General features: G+C 36.2%; 1 protein-coding gene across 1 annotated transcript in view; it reads right to left on the bottom strand.

Moving 5' to 3' along the window:
* Window positions 1-15,988, bottom strand: part of AKAP17A (A-kinase anchoring protein 17A) — a 28,749-nt gene extending 12,761 nt beyond the window's left edge. The window contains exons 1-3 of the mRNA XM_036747189.1: window positions 15,787-15,988; window positions 13,198-13,974; window positions 12,103-12,251 (exon numbers count right to left, since the gene is read on the bottom strand). Of these exons, the coding sequence (XP_036603084.1) occupies window positions 12,103-12,251; window positions 13,198-13,959 (911 nt within the window). The 5' untranslated portion in view covers window positions 13,960-13,974; window positions 15,787-15,988. The remainder of the gene's footprint in view (window positions 1-12,102; window positions 12,252-13,197; window positions 13,975-15,786) is intronic.
* Between the last annotated feature and the right edge of the window lie 93 nt (window positions 15,989-16,081).

Here is a 16,081-nt window from a genome sequence, read left to right as displayed (position 1 = left end):
ATAATTCAAACTCTTGTGAAAATCAATGCTGAAAACTAAATACATTAAATAAATTCAATAAAAAAATAATAAATAGGGAAAAAAAAGGTGAGAAACAGGCTGGGACAATGAGCAAAGAGCAGAAAAAGATCCTGACTATAGAAAATTACTATGGTGACAGAGAAGATCAAAACACAAAGTCATAGGAAGACAACAAAGTCAAAACTCCTACACCCAAAGCCTCAAAAGAAAAACATCAATTGGGATCAAGCCACAGAAAAGCTCAAAAAGGATTTTAAAAATCAAGTTAGAGAGACAGAGAAAAAATTGGGAAGGGAAATAAGAGTGATGCAAGAAAACTATGAAAAAAGAGTCAACAGCTTGATAAAGGAGACAAAAAAATAATACTGAAGAAAACAATACCTTAAAAAAAAACAGAATAGGCCAAATGGTAAAAGAGGCACAAATATCCAATGAACAGAAGAATGCTTTGAAAAGCAGAATTGACCAAATGGAAAAAAATTCACAAAAATTCACCATAAGAAAAATACCTTAAAAGACAGAACTGCATTGGTTTTGTTAGTGAGAAAACTTTTTTTTTAATCAGAGAAATGCTAATTAAAACAGCTCTGAGCTACCACCTCATACCTATCAGATTGGCTAATAGGACAAAAAGGGAAAATGAGGTATGTTGGGGACGATGTGGGAAAACCAGGACACTAATTCATTGTTGGTGGAGCCGTGAGCTGATTTACCTATTCTGGAGAGCAATTTGGAACTATGCCTAAAGGACTATAAAACTGTGCATACCCTTTGATCCATCAATACATTTTTTTTTAAAAAGGGAAAAGGACTTATTTATATAAAAATATTTATAGCAGCTCTTTGTATGGTGGCTAAAAGTCTGAAATCGAAGGATGCTCACCAATTGGGAAATGGCTAAAAAAAACTGTGGTCTATGATTGTGATGGAATATTACTGTGCTACAAGAAATGACAAGCAGGATGATTTCAGAAAAACCTGTAAAGACTTATGTGAATTGATGCAAGGTGAAGTGATCCAAAGCAGGAGGACATTGTACACAGTAACAATACTGCACAATGAAGAACTGTGAGTGACTTACTTCTTCTCAGCAATACAATGATCAAACACAATCCTAAAGGACTAAAGATAAAGCATACTACAGAAAGAAGTGATATTGTCTGAATACAGACTGAAGCATGCTATTTTTCACTCTTCCTTCCATTCCTTTTTTTTTTTAAATTGGAGTCTTATAAAAAATGACTAATATGGAAGTGTTTTTTACACAACTGGTACATGTATAACCTATACCTGATTTCTTTCCATCTTGGCGATAGGGGAGAGAAAGGAGGGAAGGATAGAATTTGGAACTCAAAACATTAAAAAAATGCTTGAAAATTGTTTTAACATGTAATTTGAGGAAAAAAATATATTTTAAAAAATAAAGAACATTAACAACAGCAACCAAAAAAAGCAGAACTGACCAAATGGAAAGAGGTACAAAAATTCAATGAAGAAAAGAACTCCTTAAAAAGTTGAATTGGTCAAACGGAAAAGGAGATACAAAAAGCTAACTAAAGAAAATAATTCCTTAAAAATTAGAATTCAGCAAGTGGAAGTTAATGACTCTATGAGACATTAAGAAACAATACAACAAAATCAACAGAAAGAAAAAAATAGAAGAAAATGTGAAACATCTCACTGGAAAAACAACTGACCTGGGAAACAGATACAGGAGAGATAATTTAAAAATACTGGACTACCTGAAAGCCTTAATCAAAAAAAGAGTCTAGACATCATCTATCAAGAAATTATCAAGGAAAACTACTCTGATAGTCTAGAACCAGAGGGCAAAAATAGAAATTGAAAGGATCTACTAATCCACTTCCTGAAAGATCCCAAAATGAAAACTCCCAGGAATATTAGAGACAAATTCCAGAGCTCCAAGCTCAAGGAAATATTATAAGCAGCCAAAAAGAAACAATTAAAACATTGTGGAGCCACAGTCAGAATAACAAAAGACTTAGCAGCTTCTACATTAAAGGATCAAAGGACTTGGAATATCATATTGTGGAGTGCAAAAGAGCTAGGATTACAACTAAGAATCACCTACGCGGCAAAGCAATATAAATTCTTCAGGGGAAAAAATAGACATTCAATGAAAAAGAGGACTTTCAAGCATTCATGATAAAAAGACCCAGAGCTAAAAAGAATATCGGACTCTGAAATGTAAGACTTGAGAGAAGCAAAAAAGGTAAACATGAAAGAGAAACCATAAGGGATTCAATAAGGTTAAACTGTTTACATTCCTACATGGAAAAATGATACCTGTAACTTCTAAAAACTTTCTCATTATTAAAGCAGTTAGCAGTATATATAGACAGTGGGCACAGGTGTGAGTTGAATGATGGAATGATTATCTAAAAAAATCAAATTAAGGGGTAATAAAGAAGAATGTACTGGGAGAAGAGGAAAGAGAGGTAAAAAGGGATAAACTATTTGACATAAAAGAGGCAAGAAAAAGATTTTAAGGCAGAGGGAAAGATGGGGAGGCGAAGAGCACATGAAATTTACTCTCAAAAGAATTGGCTCAAAGAGGGAATAATATACATACTCACTTGGGCATAGAAATCTATCTTACCATACCAAAGTAGGAGGGGAAGGGATAAGAAGGGGTGGGGGTTGGGCTGATAGAAGGGAGGGCAGATTGGGGAAAATAAAGTCAGAAGCAAAACACTCTTGAAAATGTACAGGGTAGAAGGAGAAAGAAAGAGTAGGATAAATGGGGAAAATGGGATGGAAGGAAATACATAGTAACATTACTGTGAAAAAATTTTTTTACTGCAAGTTCTCTGATAAAGACCTCAATTCTCAAATATATAAAGAACTAAGTCAAATTTATAATGATACGAATCACTCCCCAACTGATAAATGGTCAAAGGATATGAACAGGCAATTTTAAGACAAAGTAATTAAGGCTACTTATAGTCATATGAAAAAATGCTAAATGTAAATTAAAATTACTCTGAGCTACACCTATCAGATTGTCTAATATGACAGAAAAGGAAAATGACAAATGTTGGAGGGGATCTGGGAAAATTAAGACACTAATGCAACTGTTGGTGAAGCTGAATACTAATTTCAACCATTCTGTAGAGCAATTTGGAGCTATGCCCAATTTAAAACAGGGCTATAAAACCATGCATACTCTTTGACCAAACAATACCACTACAAGGTCTGTATACCAAAGACATAAAAAACAAAAAAGGAAAAGGAGCTATGTATACAAAAATATTTATAGCGGCTCTTTTAGTAGTGGCAAAGAACTGGAAACTGAAAGGATATCTATATCAACTGGGGAATGGCTGAACAAGTTGTTGTATATGATTGTGATGGAATACTACTGTACTGTAAGAAATGATGAACAAGATGCTCTCAGAAAAACTTGCATGAACTAATGCAAAGTGAAATGAACAGAACCAAGATAACATTTTATACAGTAACAGCAATATTGTATGATGAACAATTGTGAATGACTTCGCTATTCTCAGCAATACAATGATCCAAGACAATTCTGAAGGACTTATGACGAAAAATGCTATCCATCTTCAGAGAAAGAAGTGATGGAGTCTGAATGCAGATCAAAGCATATTTTTTCTTCACTTTATTATTCTTGCTTTTTTTTCTCTGCATTTTCTTTCACAGCATGACTTACACGGAAATATGTTCTGCATGACTGCACATGTATATAATCTATGTCAAATTGCTTGCCTTCTCAATGAGGGAGAGAGAAGAAGGGAAAGAACTGGGAAAACAAAATTTAAAAAAATGATAAAAATTGTTCTTATATGTAATTGGATAAAAAGTAAAATATTAACTTAAAAATGTATTCTTAGGAAAACACCTCCCTCAGTCCAAAATAATTTATTTTCAAGATTTCCATGTCACTGTTCCCTTTTATCAATATTTAACATTGACTATTTTGTACTTCAGAAACCAATTAAGTTTAGTCTTTTTATTTTGTTTTGACACTTCACAGTAAACTCTCTATTAGCATGGTGAGAAAATGAAATATCAGATGCCCTCAACTTGCAAGCTTTGGCCAACACCACTTAATGTTAATAAGTCAAATGATTTGGAATTCAGGACCCATTTTCTACTAATAGAAAGAATGGATTCATAAAAGAGCATTAGAGTGTTAGATCAGTTCACAAAAATCTACTTAACTCATAATAAAATGAAATATTGTACATTTGTAATGAAAAAATAATAGAAAATGTTTTTCTGTTAGTAGTTAATATACAAAACTCAAAATATTCTCAAATATTTCTTATTTTGTCATTCATGTGAATATATTCTAACAATGCAGATTACAACCCATCTGTGAGCAAACAGGACTGTTCCATTATCTGTCTCTTAACATGTAATCAGTTTCTATTCTTTTTTCATTCATATAGTTCTTTAGTAACATCTTTTATTCCACTTCTACTTTATAATTACCTGCTTGCAATACTCTATATAACATGTTTCTGGCAACTACGTGCCTTTCCATTACCCTCTGAGTGATCTCCAACTTGAAATCTTTGGAGACTACAGTATCTCATGACATAGAAGAAGAATGCTGGGTTTTAAAATAATGTGCTTTTGTTTCCAGAAAAAAAATATCAAGTCATTAAAAGAATGTTGTACTTTCCCAAAGCAATCAAGTCTGCTCTCCTCTCCTCTTCAATTCCGTGCCCAGCTCATTGTCTATATGTAGTATCTGTACAAGATATGTATACTGATGGGCAAATTATATAAGTCGTCCATTCAACTGCATAGAATATATTCTGAAAAGCAGACATTAATCATCCATGTAGATTTTCCTATGCAGATAGGCATATTTTTAAATAATTATGGCTCTCATTTAAGGGCTTTTACAATGTTTCAAGGCTTGATTGATGCAGTCAGCACAACTGTCATACAGCTGGAAGGGTACCATTTATAAGAAATCCTTCTTCCACTTGGACTCTGCACTGCATCACCTACATTAGAGTGACTAAAACCTTTAACAAATAAAATCTCCGTTTTATTCTTTGCTTGATATTAACAGTTAAAAGATTACTGAAAAAAGTTATTGCTGTCATACCTTTTAAGAAATTTCCTATAGTTTGGGCATATTTAGGAGAAACCTTTTTGGAGAAAACCCCTTTTTTTCCTACCAAATTAAAAAAAAAATTATAGTCGCCAAACTAGAACTTACAACAGATACTTGTATTTATCTTTTAGGCAACCGTGCAATGGTAAAAAGGTAGTCTATCAACCTATTTCCTTCTAATACTCTCAAAAAGAATACCCCTGAAGCATGTGCAATTATTCTCATGAGCACTGTGCACAGGTGGGAAAGTTGTATGGTCCCAACAGTTGACTATGTCCCCTTTCCAAGAACCATCCTATCTAAGTACAAAGAGCTTTATCACCAGCAAACTGGCCACTTGATGATGACTACACTTTGGTGACAGCAGCAGATAAACAAAAAAAAACAGAAAATGGTCTTCTGTGAAGTTCCTTTCCTCCTCTGCAATGATGGTGGCAGAAAAGTGGAAAAAAGGGACAAGAATGCTAAAGAATTACACAGTTTTTAAACCATTAACTACACTGTTGGTATTATAAATGTGTAAGCCTTGTCAAATGACCAAGGAGTAGACTGGAGGAACTGAATTATATTAATCTTGATATTATAACTATATATAAAACCTGAGGGCAAAAAAAATCAGTTAAATGGAAGGATAACTCACAGATTCTCCTTGGAAAATCAATGAAATATTTGGCAGAGTTGGTTTTATCATACCTCTAAAGGCAACAAGAAGCATCATTTTATGGGATGCTTGGTTATCTCATGTTGTCATACTCATGATAAGTACTTGCAAAAAGACAACTAAGAAAAAATTGCAACTTATGCATCAATATACGTGCATAAAGTAGATAAAAAAGTAATCTCAGATGTTCCAAATTAAATCAACATATACTTTGATATATGGTTACTCCAGGACAAGCAAAGGTTAGAGAAGTCAATGAAAGGGAAAAAAGGTAAAAAATGAGGCTCAGGAATAAGGGATGAGAGGGGCCAAAGACCTGTAGATTAAACAGGTCTTATACCTCTTTGTCATACTACACACCATAAATGTTATCTTCAAGAAAAGAATCAGAAGGGACTGGCAAGGAATAACATAACAAGAAAATGAAACTGATAACATTTTAAACAACTAACTTATGTACAGTCAGTCAGATTTTTTTAAACAAAGGTCAAAACTAGAAAAATAAAAATGAGAAAAAGATATGGACTAAAATTTTAAAATTCTAACCTGACCTATTTTAATGCTTTACTGAAACTCAAAAATGGAAAATCAATTGACTTGGCATCGATGCCACTTATAATACTTTCATACAGAAGTTCAAATGATGTAAATCAAGCATGACACAATGGAGGGGGGAAATTTTTATTCTAGGGTCAGAGAACAATGGTTCCAACTTTGGATCTACCATTTACTAGCTGTTTGATATCAAGCAAGTCACTTAACCTCTCTGGTTCTCTTTCCTCATCTGTAAAATGAAGGAGTTGCACTAAATGACCCCTAAGATCTTGAATTCTAAATCTACGATCAACAGTGAGAAGACTAAAAATCAGCTTACTGGGTAAATACTAGCCTATTGGCCAAAAAAGAGCAAATGGAAGCCACAGGCAATACTAATTTAGAAAATAAACTCATTTGTAAAATCTTAAGAGAAAAAGATGGTGGAAGTTTATGAAAATAATCTCTGAACAAAGCAGGAAGAATCAGTGGAAGAAAAAACCAGAAAGAAAAAGAAAGCTTGGCAAGAGATATAACTAAGCAATATCACCTAAGGGTATTTAATGATGAAAGTTGAAGAAGAACAAGAAAATCTAAAAAAAAATTATAGCAAACTTTTCACTATGAAGAGTAAGGGCAACACCATCACTTTTAATATCACAGTCTCAGATGTGCTCATAGAGGAAGTAGAAAGGGAACTGAAGGAAAAAAAATGAGAAAAGTAGTTGGACTAGGTCAAGTATGTATGTGTATGTACACGTGTATACACACACACACATATACACATACACACACACACACACACACACACACAAAATCAGGATACTAAGAAATTCTCCTGGTATCTAAAAATAATGAAGAGTGTGGAAAAAATCTCTAATAATATTGTAAAAAAAAAAAACATCAACAACTACCAACCCACATTAAATAATAAAACTGAGAAAATTATTATCATAAATGTTATTCCTTTGGACAAAAAAGATTAAGTTACAGGAAGATGAGGTGGCAGGTGGAAACTCTTGTAAAAATTCTGAAGCCCTTGAAAATGCCTAGATATTTATGATACTGGTCAATTAAGCTTAATTTTGCTTTCAAAGTTTGCTTTTCTATCATGTTCAGATAGGCAACATTGCTGGACTTTAACATAACAATCCTCAATACGCAGTACAAGGAAGTAGAAACTACTAGACAAAATAAAGATGAGAATAGACACTAAACTAAACCAATTATATACTGAGGACATTCATGCTGAAACCAAATTAATTTTGGTGGTGGCAAGGAATCAATTCTCACAACATCTGAAATAGAGGAAGATGATAATCTCTTGTTGGGGTAGGAGAAAAATATGGACCTTGTTATTACAAAAAGACAACAGAAAAAATATCAGCAACTACCTACCTACCTGTATGCTTACTTGTCCTGTGTTTCTACAAAGTTTTTATAAAAATAATCTCCACACATATCAAAGGGTATCTGTGATGAAGTTACAAGAAGAGAACAGGAAGATTTTCATATTCACAAGCAGATCACATCTTTGATAGTCACACAAGACTGAAAAGTGCAGAGAATACAAGACCCCACAATGCTCAGGAAGGTGCAGACAAGGTGTATCCCAAGCATATGTCAAAAATCATACCAATATAATTAAAGAATGTAAACCCTCTGATTATAAACATCAAGTGAGACCAAAAAAGAGATATGAGCTTCAGTGTTGGTGTTAAATAGAAACAGGGGCCACTAAACTGTACATAAAGATCCCAACAGAAAACCACATATTAACATATCTATGTTTTATTGTATTGTTATCTTTTTTGTTAAATATTTCCCAGATATATTTTAATCTAATTCTATTTGAGTGTCCAGCCTCAATGTGGCTGTGTGTCTGACACCTCTGTTGTTATAAGACATGAGAGTACAAATAGAAGAGGTATTCCCTACATATACAGTGAGGTCCTTCTGTGTGAATGACATTGTATTGGTTGTATCAAGCCCCAGAACTTTGAAAGGCCTCCTGAATAAGATAATAAGAACTCCCAAAAAAATAAGTTTGGCCTAGTCATACAGTAAAAGCCAAGCGGATTAAGAATGCCTATCATCCTGACTAGGATATGCAATTAGATGGACAAGCCATAGAAATGATCCAAAAGTACATTTATCACAGATACATGTACACAATGAACTTGTCCAAGAGTGGAATAAGAGAAGAAAAACTGGTTGGATTGCCTCTCAGAAAATTTAGTATTTTTATAACCACAAATTCTTCAATGAAGCAAAATCTTGTTGTTTTTTACAGCAACTTTCTTTTTGTGACGTTATATGGCTACAAAGCATAGAATATAGCAATGTCCAAAGAATTAGAATTAAAATCGGGAAAAAACCTAAACAGAAATAGGGAACTATGTGGTAGGACTGAATACTCTACAATGTTATAAATAATTATTTAATGGAAGCCACAGAAAGGACATCTTCAGAGAGATGAATGACTGGAAAAGGAGGAGAGACAGCTATAGAGCAAAAGTGAAAGATAACTGACATAGTCTTTGTGCTTCACTGTTATCTGTGAAATTTAAAGAAATATGAAGGAAAACCCACTATACGTTGGGTGGACCCCCTGTGAAAAATCTGTGAGATGCCATGGACAAGCTATATATAGGATGAGAAAGTATGGATAGATTGTTTAGCTGTGCTTGGAGAGAATGTCCATATTGATGAGCTCACTGATATCAAAGTAAAACATGATCGTGTTATTCCAGAACCCAAAAGGAAGCTCAGTGAAAAGCATTTTATTTTGACTTAACAAAAGAAAATACTTTGTAATTGGCAATTAATAGAAGTCTCCAAAAATGTACTGAGCTGCCACAAGAGGCCAGTATCACTAGAAGAATTTAAGTGAAGGCTAGATGACTACCAGAAATACTACAGAAGGGGGCTCTACCACATAATGTGAGAAATTTGTTTAAAGAAGTTCTAAATTACCTTCAAAACTATAATTTTATAATCATTAGCTAACCTTTTTCAAATGCAAAAGACTTAACTCATTTCCACTGACATCTCCAAGAAGTTTGTCTTTTTAAGCTAAGATGGCAATAATCAAGTCAATATAATTGCTAATATAGACTTAGCAATGAGGTAAGGTAACTGTGTAATATGAAATGCAAAACCCTTATTTACATTAAATAACAAGTTAGAAAACTAATTTTGGCACAAGATGGAATATGTATAATATAGAGAAGCCTGTTAGTATCCAGTTACTTCAGACATCAAAGACCAGAAAAGGCCTCCTGCAGAAGGTTAAGACTTGAGTTTTGTCTTGAAGGAAGCCAGGGAAGCTAAGAGGTAGAAGTGAAAAGACAGCATTCCAGGCTTGAGGGATAGCTAGTGAAAGGACAAAGATTTGAGAGATTGGTGTCATGTACAAGGAATAGCAAGTAGGCCACTGTAGGTAAACTATGGAGTAAATGAAGGGAGTAAAGTATAAGAAGCCTAGAAAGATAGGAACAGCCAAGTATGAAGAGCTATAAATCAGTATAATTACTGATTCTAGAGAAAATAGAAAATCACTTGAGTTTATTAAATAGTGGAACATGGTCACCTACACTTTCATAAAATCATTTTGTCAGCTAAATGGAGGGCAGATTCATAAAGTAAAGAAAAAGTCTTTCACCTAATCATAGTAAACCATTTACAATCAAGCAATTAGCATTCACGAAGCACCTATTATGTGCCAGGTACTATGTTAGGATAAATACACAAAGAATAAAACAATCTACTGTCAAGAAACTTACATCCTGACAGGGGATCCAAGTATACATTTAAAAGCGCATACAAAATAAATATGAAGAGAATAAATGTGAAGTAGTTAAAATATAAGGTACTTTGGCATGGAGGGCCCCAGCAGCAGTTGATTAGGGAAAATCAGGATAAGTTTTATATAGAAGGTGATATGATCTACACCCTTAAGAAACAGAGAGATCTATGAGATAGAGGTAAGCAGGGAATACATCTGAGGCATGGAAGATGGCCAATGCAAAGGCAAGAGAAAGGACATGGAATGCTGTGCTATGTGTAGAGAAAATCAGTTTGGCTGGATCACAGAGCAAGGGACAAGGACTACTATACAATGAGGCTGAAAAGACAGGGTGAGGAATTGTGAACTGATCCAGACATTCTGCAAAGCAATCTGGAATCATAACCAGAATAAGTAACTAAACTGTGCATAGTTACTTTGATTGAGCAAACCTCTACTGGGACTATACTGTAAAGAGAGTAAAGAAAAGAAAAAAGGATCCATATGTACAAGTGTTTATAACAACTCTTTTTGTAGTGGCAAAGAACTAGAAACTAATGGGGTGCCCATTATGTTAAGCAAATTATGGTATATAAATGTAATGGAATACTAGTGTGTTACATAAGAAATGATGAAGGGGACAGTTTCAAAGAAACCTGGGAAAACTTGTATGAACTGATACAAAAAGAAGTGAGCAGAACAGGAGAATAATTTATTCAACATCATCATTGTAAAGACAAACAACTCTGAAAGATTTTCTAATCAATACCAAAAAAAAGAGAAATAAACAAAATTGACAAGTGATGGACTCACAGTGCTTTTTGAGACCTTTTTTTTGGATGTGGCCAATGTCAGAGTTTGTTTCATTTCACTATGTGTAACTGTTACAAGTTAGTTCTCTTCCACCAAAGGGAGCAGGGTAAGTCGAAGAAAGAAAATATTTGTTAATTGAAAAAAATAAAATGTGACTTTAAAAGATTAAAGTGTTTTGTTTTTGTCAGTCTTCAATTTTGCTTCATTTCCATAACTGTTTCAATTCTCCATTGAAATCTGTGGATGAAAAATCAACCTAAAAATGAAAGTATAAAATGGCCAGGATATCACATTTTTTTTCACTACACAAATATATGATAAAAAGATAACAATCCTACAAAAATTTCAAAGGTTCAAAATTTAGTATTAGCTATCTAATCTGAATCCAGTGGGAAAAGATCACATTTGCATCTGTTTTCTGAGCTGTTTCAAATTCCTAGGAGGAAGAAGTATTAAGAGGTATAAGCAGTCAATTTCTAACTTGAAAACAGGTTTAATTCATTTCAACAAATATTATGAAGAATGTCTCCTTTATATAAAACAATAGGCATCCAATGAAAACCTACAATCCCTGCAATCAAGGAGCAATTCTACGGGAAAGGATACAAGTACACAAACACATACAAAGTAATTTCAAATGAGAGTCACATGGTTTGGTGGGCTTATAAACCAAATGTTATGTTTAGATCTCAAAAAATATTTTCCCATAGAAACAATGTTCTAAATAGGCAGCTAAGTTCCAAAGCCAGCCTACAAAAGCCTAATTAACCCATAACCAAAGTGAATTTCACTGTGTTTTGTTATGGAAGAAAGGTATTCCTAGCTCCAACTAGGTACACTTGAAAAAAAATATCTTCCTCTCACCCTATTTAACTGGGTTTTGTTTTTAAGGAAACCACTTAGTAAGCAATGCAGAAACAATATGGCCACTAAGTCTCCTTCTGGTATAAGACACCAGGGATCCAAGCTTGCAAGTTGGAATGGCAGTGGGGCTGGGATTGGGTGTTAGTTCTGGGAAGTAGAGGGAAAAGAATATGGGGAGGAAAATCCTAAGGAGTTGAAAGACTGAAAAAAGAAACTGCTGTGGCCATTCACAGAAATCAAAGTGAGATTCTAGTTGATGGTGAATTCAAAGTACAAGGAGTAAATATGATGGAAATGTACATTTACCTTTCCTCTTCTTTTTGCCTTTCTTCAGCTTCTTTTTCCTTACGTTTCTGTTCTTCTCTTTGTTGTTCAAGTTCTTGAAGCTTCTGCCTTTCAAGTTGCCGTTTTTTAATTGAGGCATCACTAAGATGTTTAGTTGAGTCAAAAGAAACCTTTCCAAAAGAACAGAAAAAAATGAAAGTAGCTAAGTGCCTAATTATTAATTATCAAAACCCATTCTTTAAAACATAATTGTGCTTATATACAATTCAGTAGCATATCTATAGCATGAAATAATAGAACTATAAATGACTGAAGGTCCATTTATTTCAAACAGTCAACTAAATGAATGAAAATCTAACAGAGAATTTGGACTTCTCCAGGATTTTACTAGAACAGCTAGGTGACACAATGGACAGAGCACCAGGCCTTTAGTCAGGAAGTCAAATCTGGCCTCAGACACTTACTAGCGGTGTGACCCTGGACAAGTCATTCAACCCTGTTTGCCTCAGTTTCCTCATCTGTAAAATGAGCCAGAGAAGAAAATAGCAAACCACCCCAGCATCTTTGCCAAGAAAACCCCAAAACAGAGTCAAGAAGTGTCATACACCACCACCAACAAAGGATTTTACTTGCCTTAAGTTAGTTTTCCCAGTTTCCAATAAAATAATTTAAAAAGATCTTTTTGCTGCCATGGTGCAGTAAAAAACTGCACCAGTTTTGGACCCAGGACCTGGGTTCAAATGTAGATTTCACTGACCCTAGGCAATACCATGAAACATTCAGTGGCAGTCAAAATGTGAATTATTTTAAAACTCTGTTTTATTAGTTTAGATAGCCTACTTGAGAATAAGCTGCTATAGGTTATGAAAAAAAAATAGCCTGAAGCCATTATTCATCCACTCCAATAAATGTAATTTTCATAACTGTTTAAAATCTAAGGAAATACTATTATAGGAACATTCTGATTTTTAGGTGATGTTTACCTGTTCTATAATTTCTTTACAATTTTTTTCTAAGTCTGAAATCAAGGCTATAGATTGGCTAACTTGTATTTAAATATTTTCTAAGTATTAAAAATTATGGGAAACTATAAGCCAAAATATTACAATTTCTCACCTTTATATTGCAGGCTACTGCTTTGCCATCTTCACCTTTATACATTAGTTTCATACCACGCAAGGCATTCATAGCTTTGATAAAGCCAACATACTCTTTATACTGAACATAAGCTTCAAAGTTCAAGTGTCCACCAAAACTAAAAGTATGAAAATTTCTGCCAGTCATTTCTTCTCTATAGGGGTCCAACATTGGGATGTCCACATTGCGTATTTCTCCAAATGTCTCAAATACCTTAATAAGAACTTCTTCATTTGGTTTTTCTGAACCAGATTCTTTCAATGCAAACCATTTACAAGGTAGTCCTTCCAAATGAATTGTGTCTGGTCTCTCTCCTGGCAGAGTCTCATTCATATCTTTTGCATCACGGAAAAAGGAGTCCCAGTCATGCCGAGTTGGGAAATCTATTTTAAACTCGGCAGCCCGAACTTTTAAAATATCTGAGAAACCACTAAGCTTTATTGTTTTGCCATCAAGACATGCAAGAAAAGACTTCACCAAACTTTTATTTTCAACTTCTCCTTCAAAACGAATGAAATCCATAGTGCTTTTAGAAATTCGAAGAGTGGAAAATTGATGACTCTGAACCATTCCTTTCAATCTTTCCATCACTTCCCAATTAGAAATGGATTTTCCGGGTTGCTTCAATTGTGGAAGTGCCACACTAATTGTCATTTTCGTAATTGGCTTGAGGTATAATCCATATAAACTACAAAGCTCAACTGCTTCAGATGTATCATGAACTATCGTAGCAGCCGCCATAGCCAAAAGCTAGACCTAAAAAAAATCGTCAAGATAGCAGACGGAAAAAAAAGTTACAACACTGACAGGCATTCCAAACTTCAGCAACAGAATAAATGTTACGAGTGTTTTGTTTTTTCTTAATTCGTATCAACAGAGAATTACTGAACACCCGATTTTACGATTAATCTACAAACAGGATCAGAAATTAGCCATATTAAAAATCAACAATAAATTGTAATGACCTAAGAATGGGTTATGACGAATCTCAAAATTAACATTATCTCCAAGTTACTAACAAGACAATAAAAAATCATAAGAATCATAGGATTCAGAGTAGGAAGAGGCTTCCAAGATCAGATAAAGCAATCTACAGTCATTTCACAGATAACTGAGGCTTAAGAGTTTTCTTCGATTTGCCTCAAGTTCACAAAGAGAGCTCCAACTGGAAAGCCAGGTGACTGACTCCCTATATGGGGTTTTCCCCACTACATCTGGAAGCTTCTTTGATTTTTAAAAAAAGCCTCTACTTCTTGACTAACAATAGAGCTAGAGCACGGGGGCTGGGGGCGGGGGGGGGGGGGGGGGAAGAAGTGGGGAGAGGGTTCGACTGATTTAAGAGGAATCAAATTCGCTAAAAAGGGATCGGACCATCTATCTTACACCTTTTACTTACCACCTCCTCTAACACACCCTCTATTCACAAAAGATTCCTGAACCATTCTGACAAGCTCATTAAAATCCTCCAAGCTACATCCTATATAAATCAAATCAATACTTGTTTTCTAAGTTTCGCACGGAGGAGAACAAAACAATACAGGTGATTAAAGAAAAGATATAACCACATCTAAAGAGAATGAGCTACAATCCCAGAGCTCGACATTCTCAACCAAAAGGCAGCTGAACTTTGCAAGAAATGAACTCTTCCCAGAAGGGTTCCAAGAAAGCAGAAGCCCGGGAAGGGGGGGAAGGAGGAGGGGCCGCAGTAGGGGTGATTAATGAGGTCCAAACACCCTGCTCCATTCCTGCCAGACAAGCAGAGGCGTTTGACAACCTCTCAGGATCAGTAAAGATGTGGAAGAAAAGTTATGTTCCCAACATAGGATTTAGAGCTGGAAGGGGCGTTAGAGCCCCCTCACCCACCCTATCCACCCCACATTGTACAAAAAAAAAAAAAAAAGGAAACTGAGGCCCAGGAATAGGTAGGTATGATTTACTCAAGGTCACCGTGAGCTAGGATTCTAACAGAGGTCCTGATTCCAGATTCCGTGCTCTTTCCAAGACTGAAGTTTTGAGTCCATGTGCACAGAGGTAAGGATGATGACAGCAGAATAAACCAATGAGGCGGATCTGGGAAAGGCGAGGAAGCAGTGCCTGGGGATGAGGGGGGAGGGAGAAATAGGGTCCCAGAACACTGGACGCCTCCAGAACGTCCCCCCACTTTTTGGTTTGTTTTTTTTTTTTAATAAAGTAGGATAAAGCCCATGCACATCCCGAAGTGAACCAAGGGACCAACTCCAAAGAACGCTACCATACAGATGCAGTTCGCTTTCCATCCACCCCGCCCCCCCCCCCACAAAAATACCCCCCAACAACCCCACCCACTCGCTCGGCCGCCGGCTCCTCCGAGCCTCCCAGCCCTCCAGCTTCTCCAGGCTCCCCGCGCGCTCCCGCGGGGTTGGGGAGGGGGCGCGAGCCTCGGGCGATCCCGGACTCCCGCGGGGCCGCGCGCTCAGGGCGGGGGGAGGAGGCAGTTGCCAGGAGCGCGGGGGGAGGGGGAGGAGAGAACGAACAGACCGGGGGGATGGGGAGGAGTGGGAGGGCGACCTAAGGAAAGCAGATAGTCACCTGCTCTAGGAGTCTCCGGCTCTAGCTCTTCAGCAGCAGGAGGTTTGCTCCCCTGCATCCAACCCTCCCCCTGCCCCCCCAACCCTCCCCCAGAAACCAGGAGCGGCCCCACCCCCCGCCCCCCAACAACACTTCCCTTTCCCCTTCCTTTAGCCACAGTTCTTCGGTGGCTCCCTGGTCACATGACCCTTTCGACACAACCAGCGCCTTCCCCTGTGACGCACTTCCGCTTCCTCAGAATCCGTCGCGCCGCCTCGCTCCTTGCCTCGCGCGTCTCGATCCCTCCTCCCCGCCC

Source organism: Trichosurus vulpecula, chromosome 2 (genome assembly GCF_011100635.1).
Source record: "Trichosurus vulpecula isolate mTriVul1 chromosome 2, mTriVul1.pri, whole genome shotgun sequence".
NCBI classification, from domain to species: Eukaryota; Metazoa; Chordata; class Mammalia; order Diprotodontia; family Phalangeridae; genus Trichosurus; species Trichosurus vulpecula.
The sequence above is the reverse complement of the archived record's forward strand: the minus strand, read 5'-3'. Positions and strand labels throughout refer to the sequence as shown.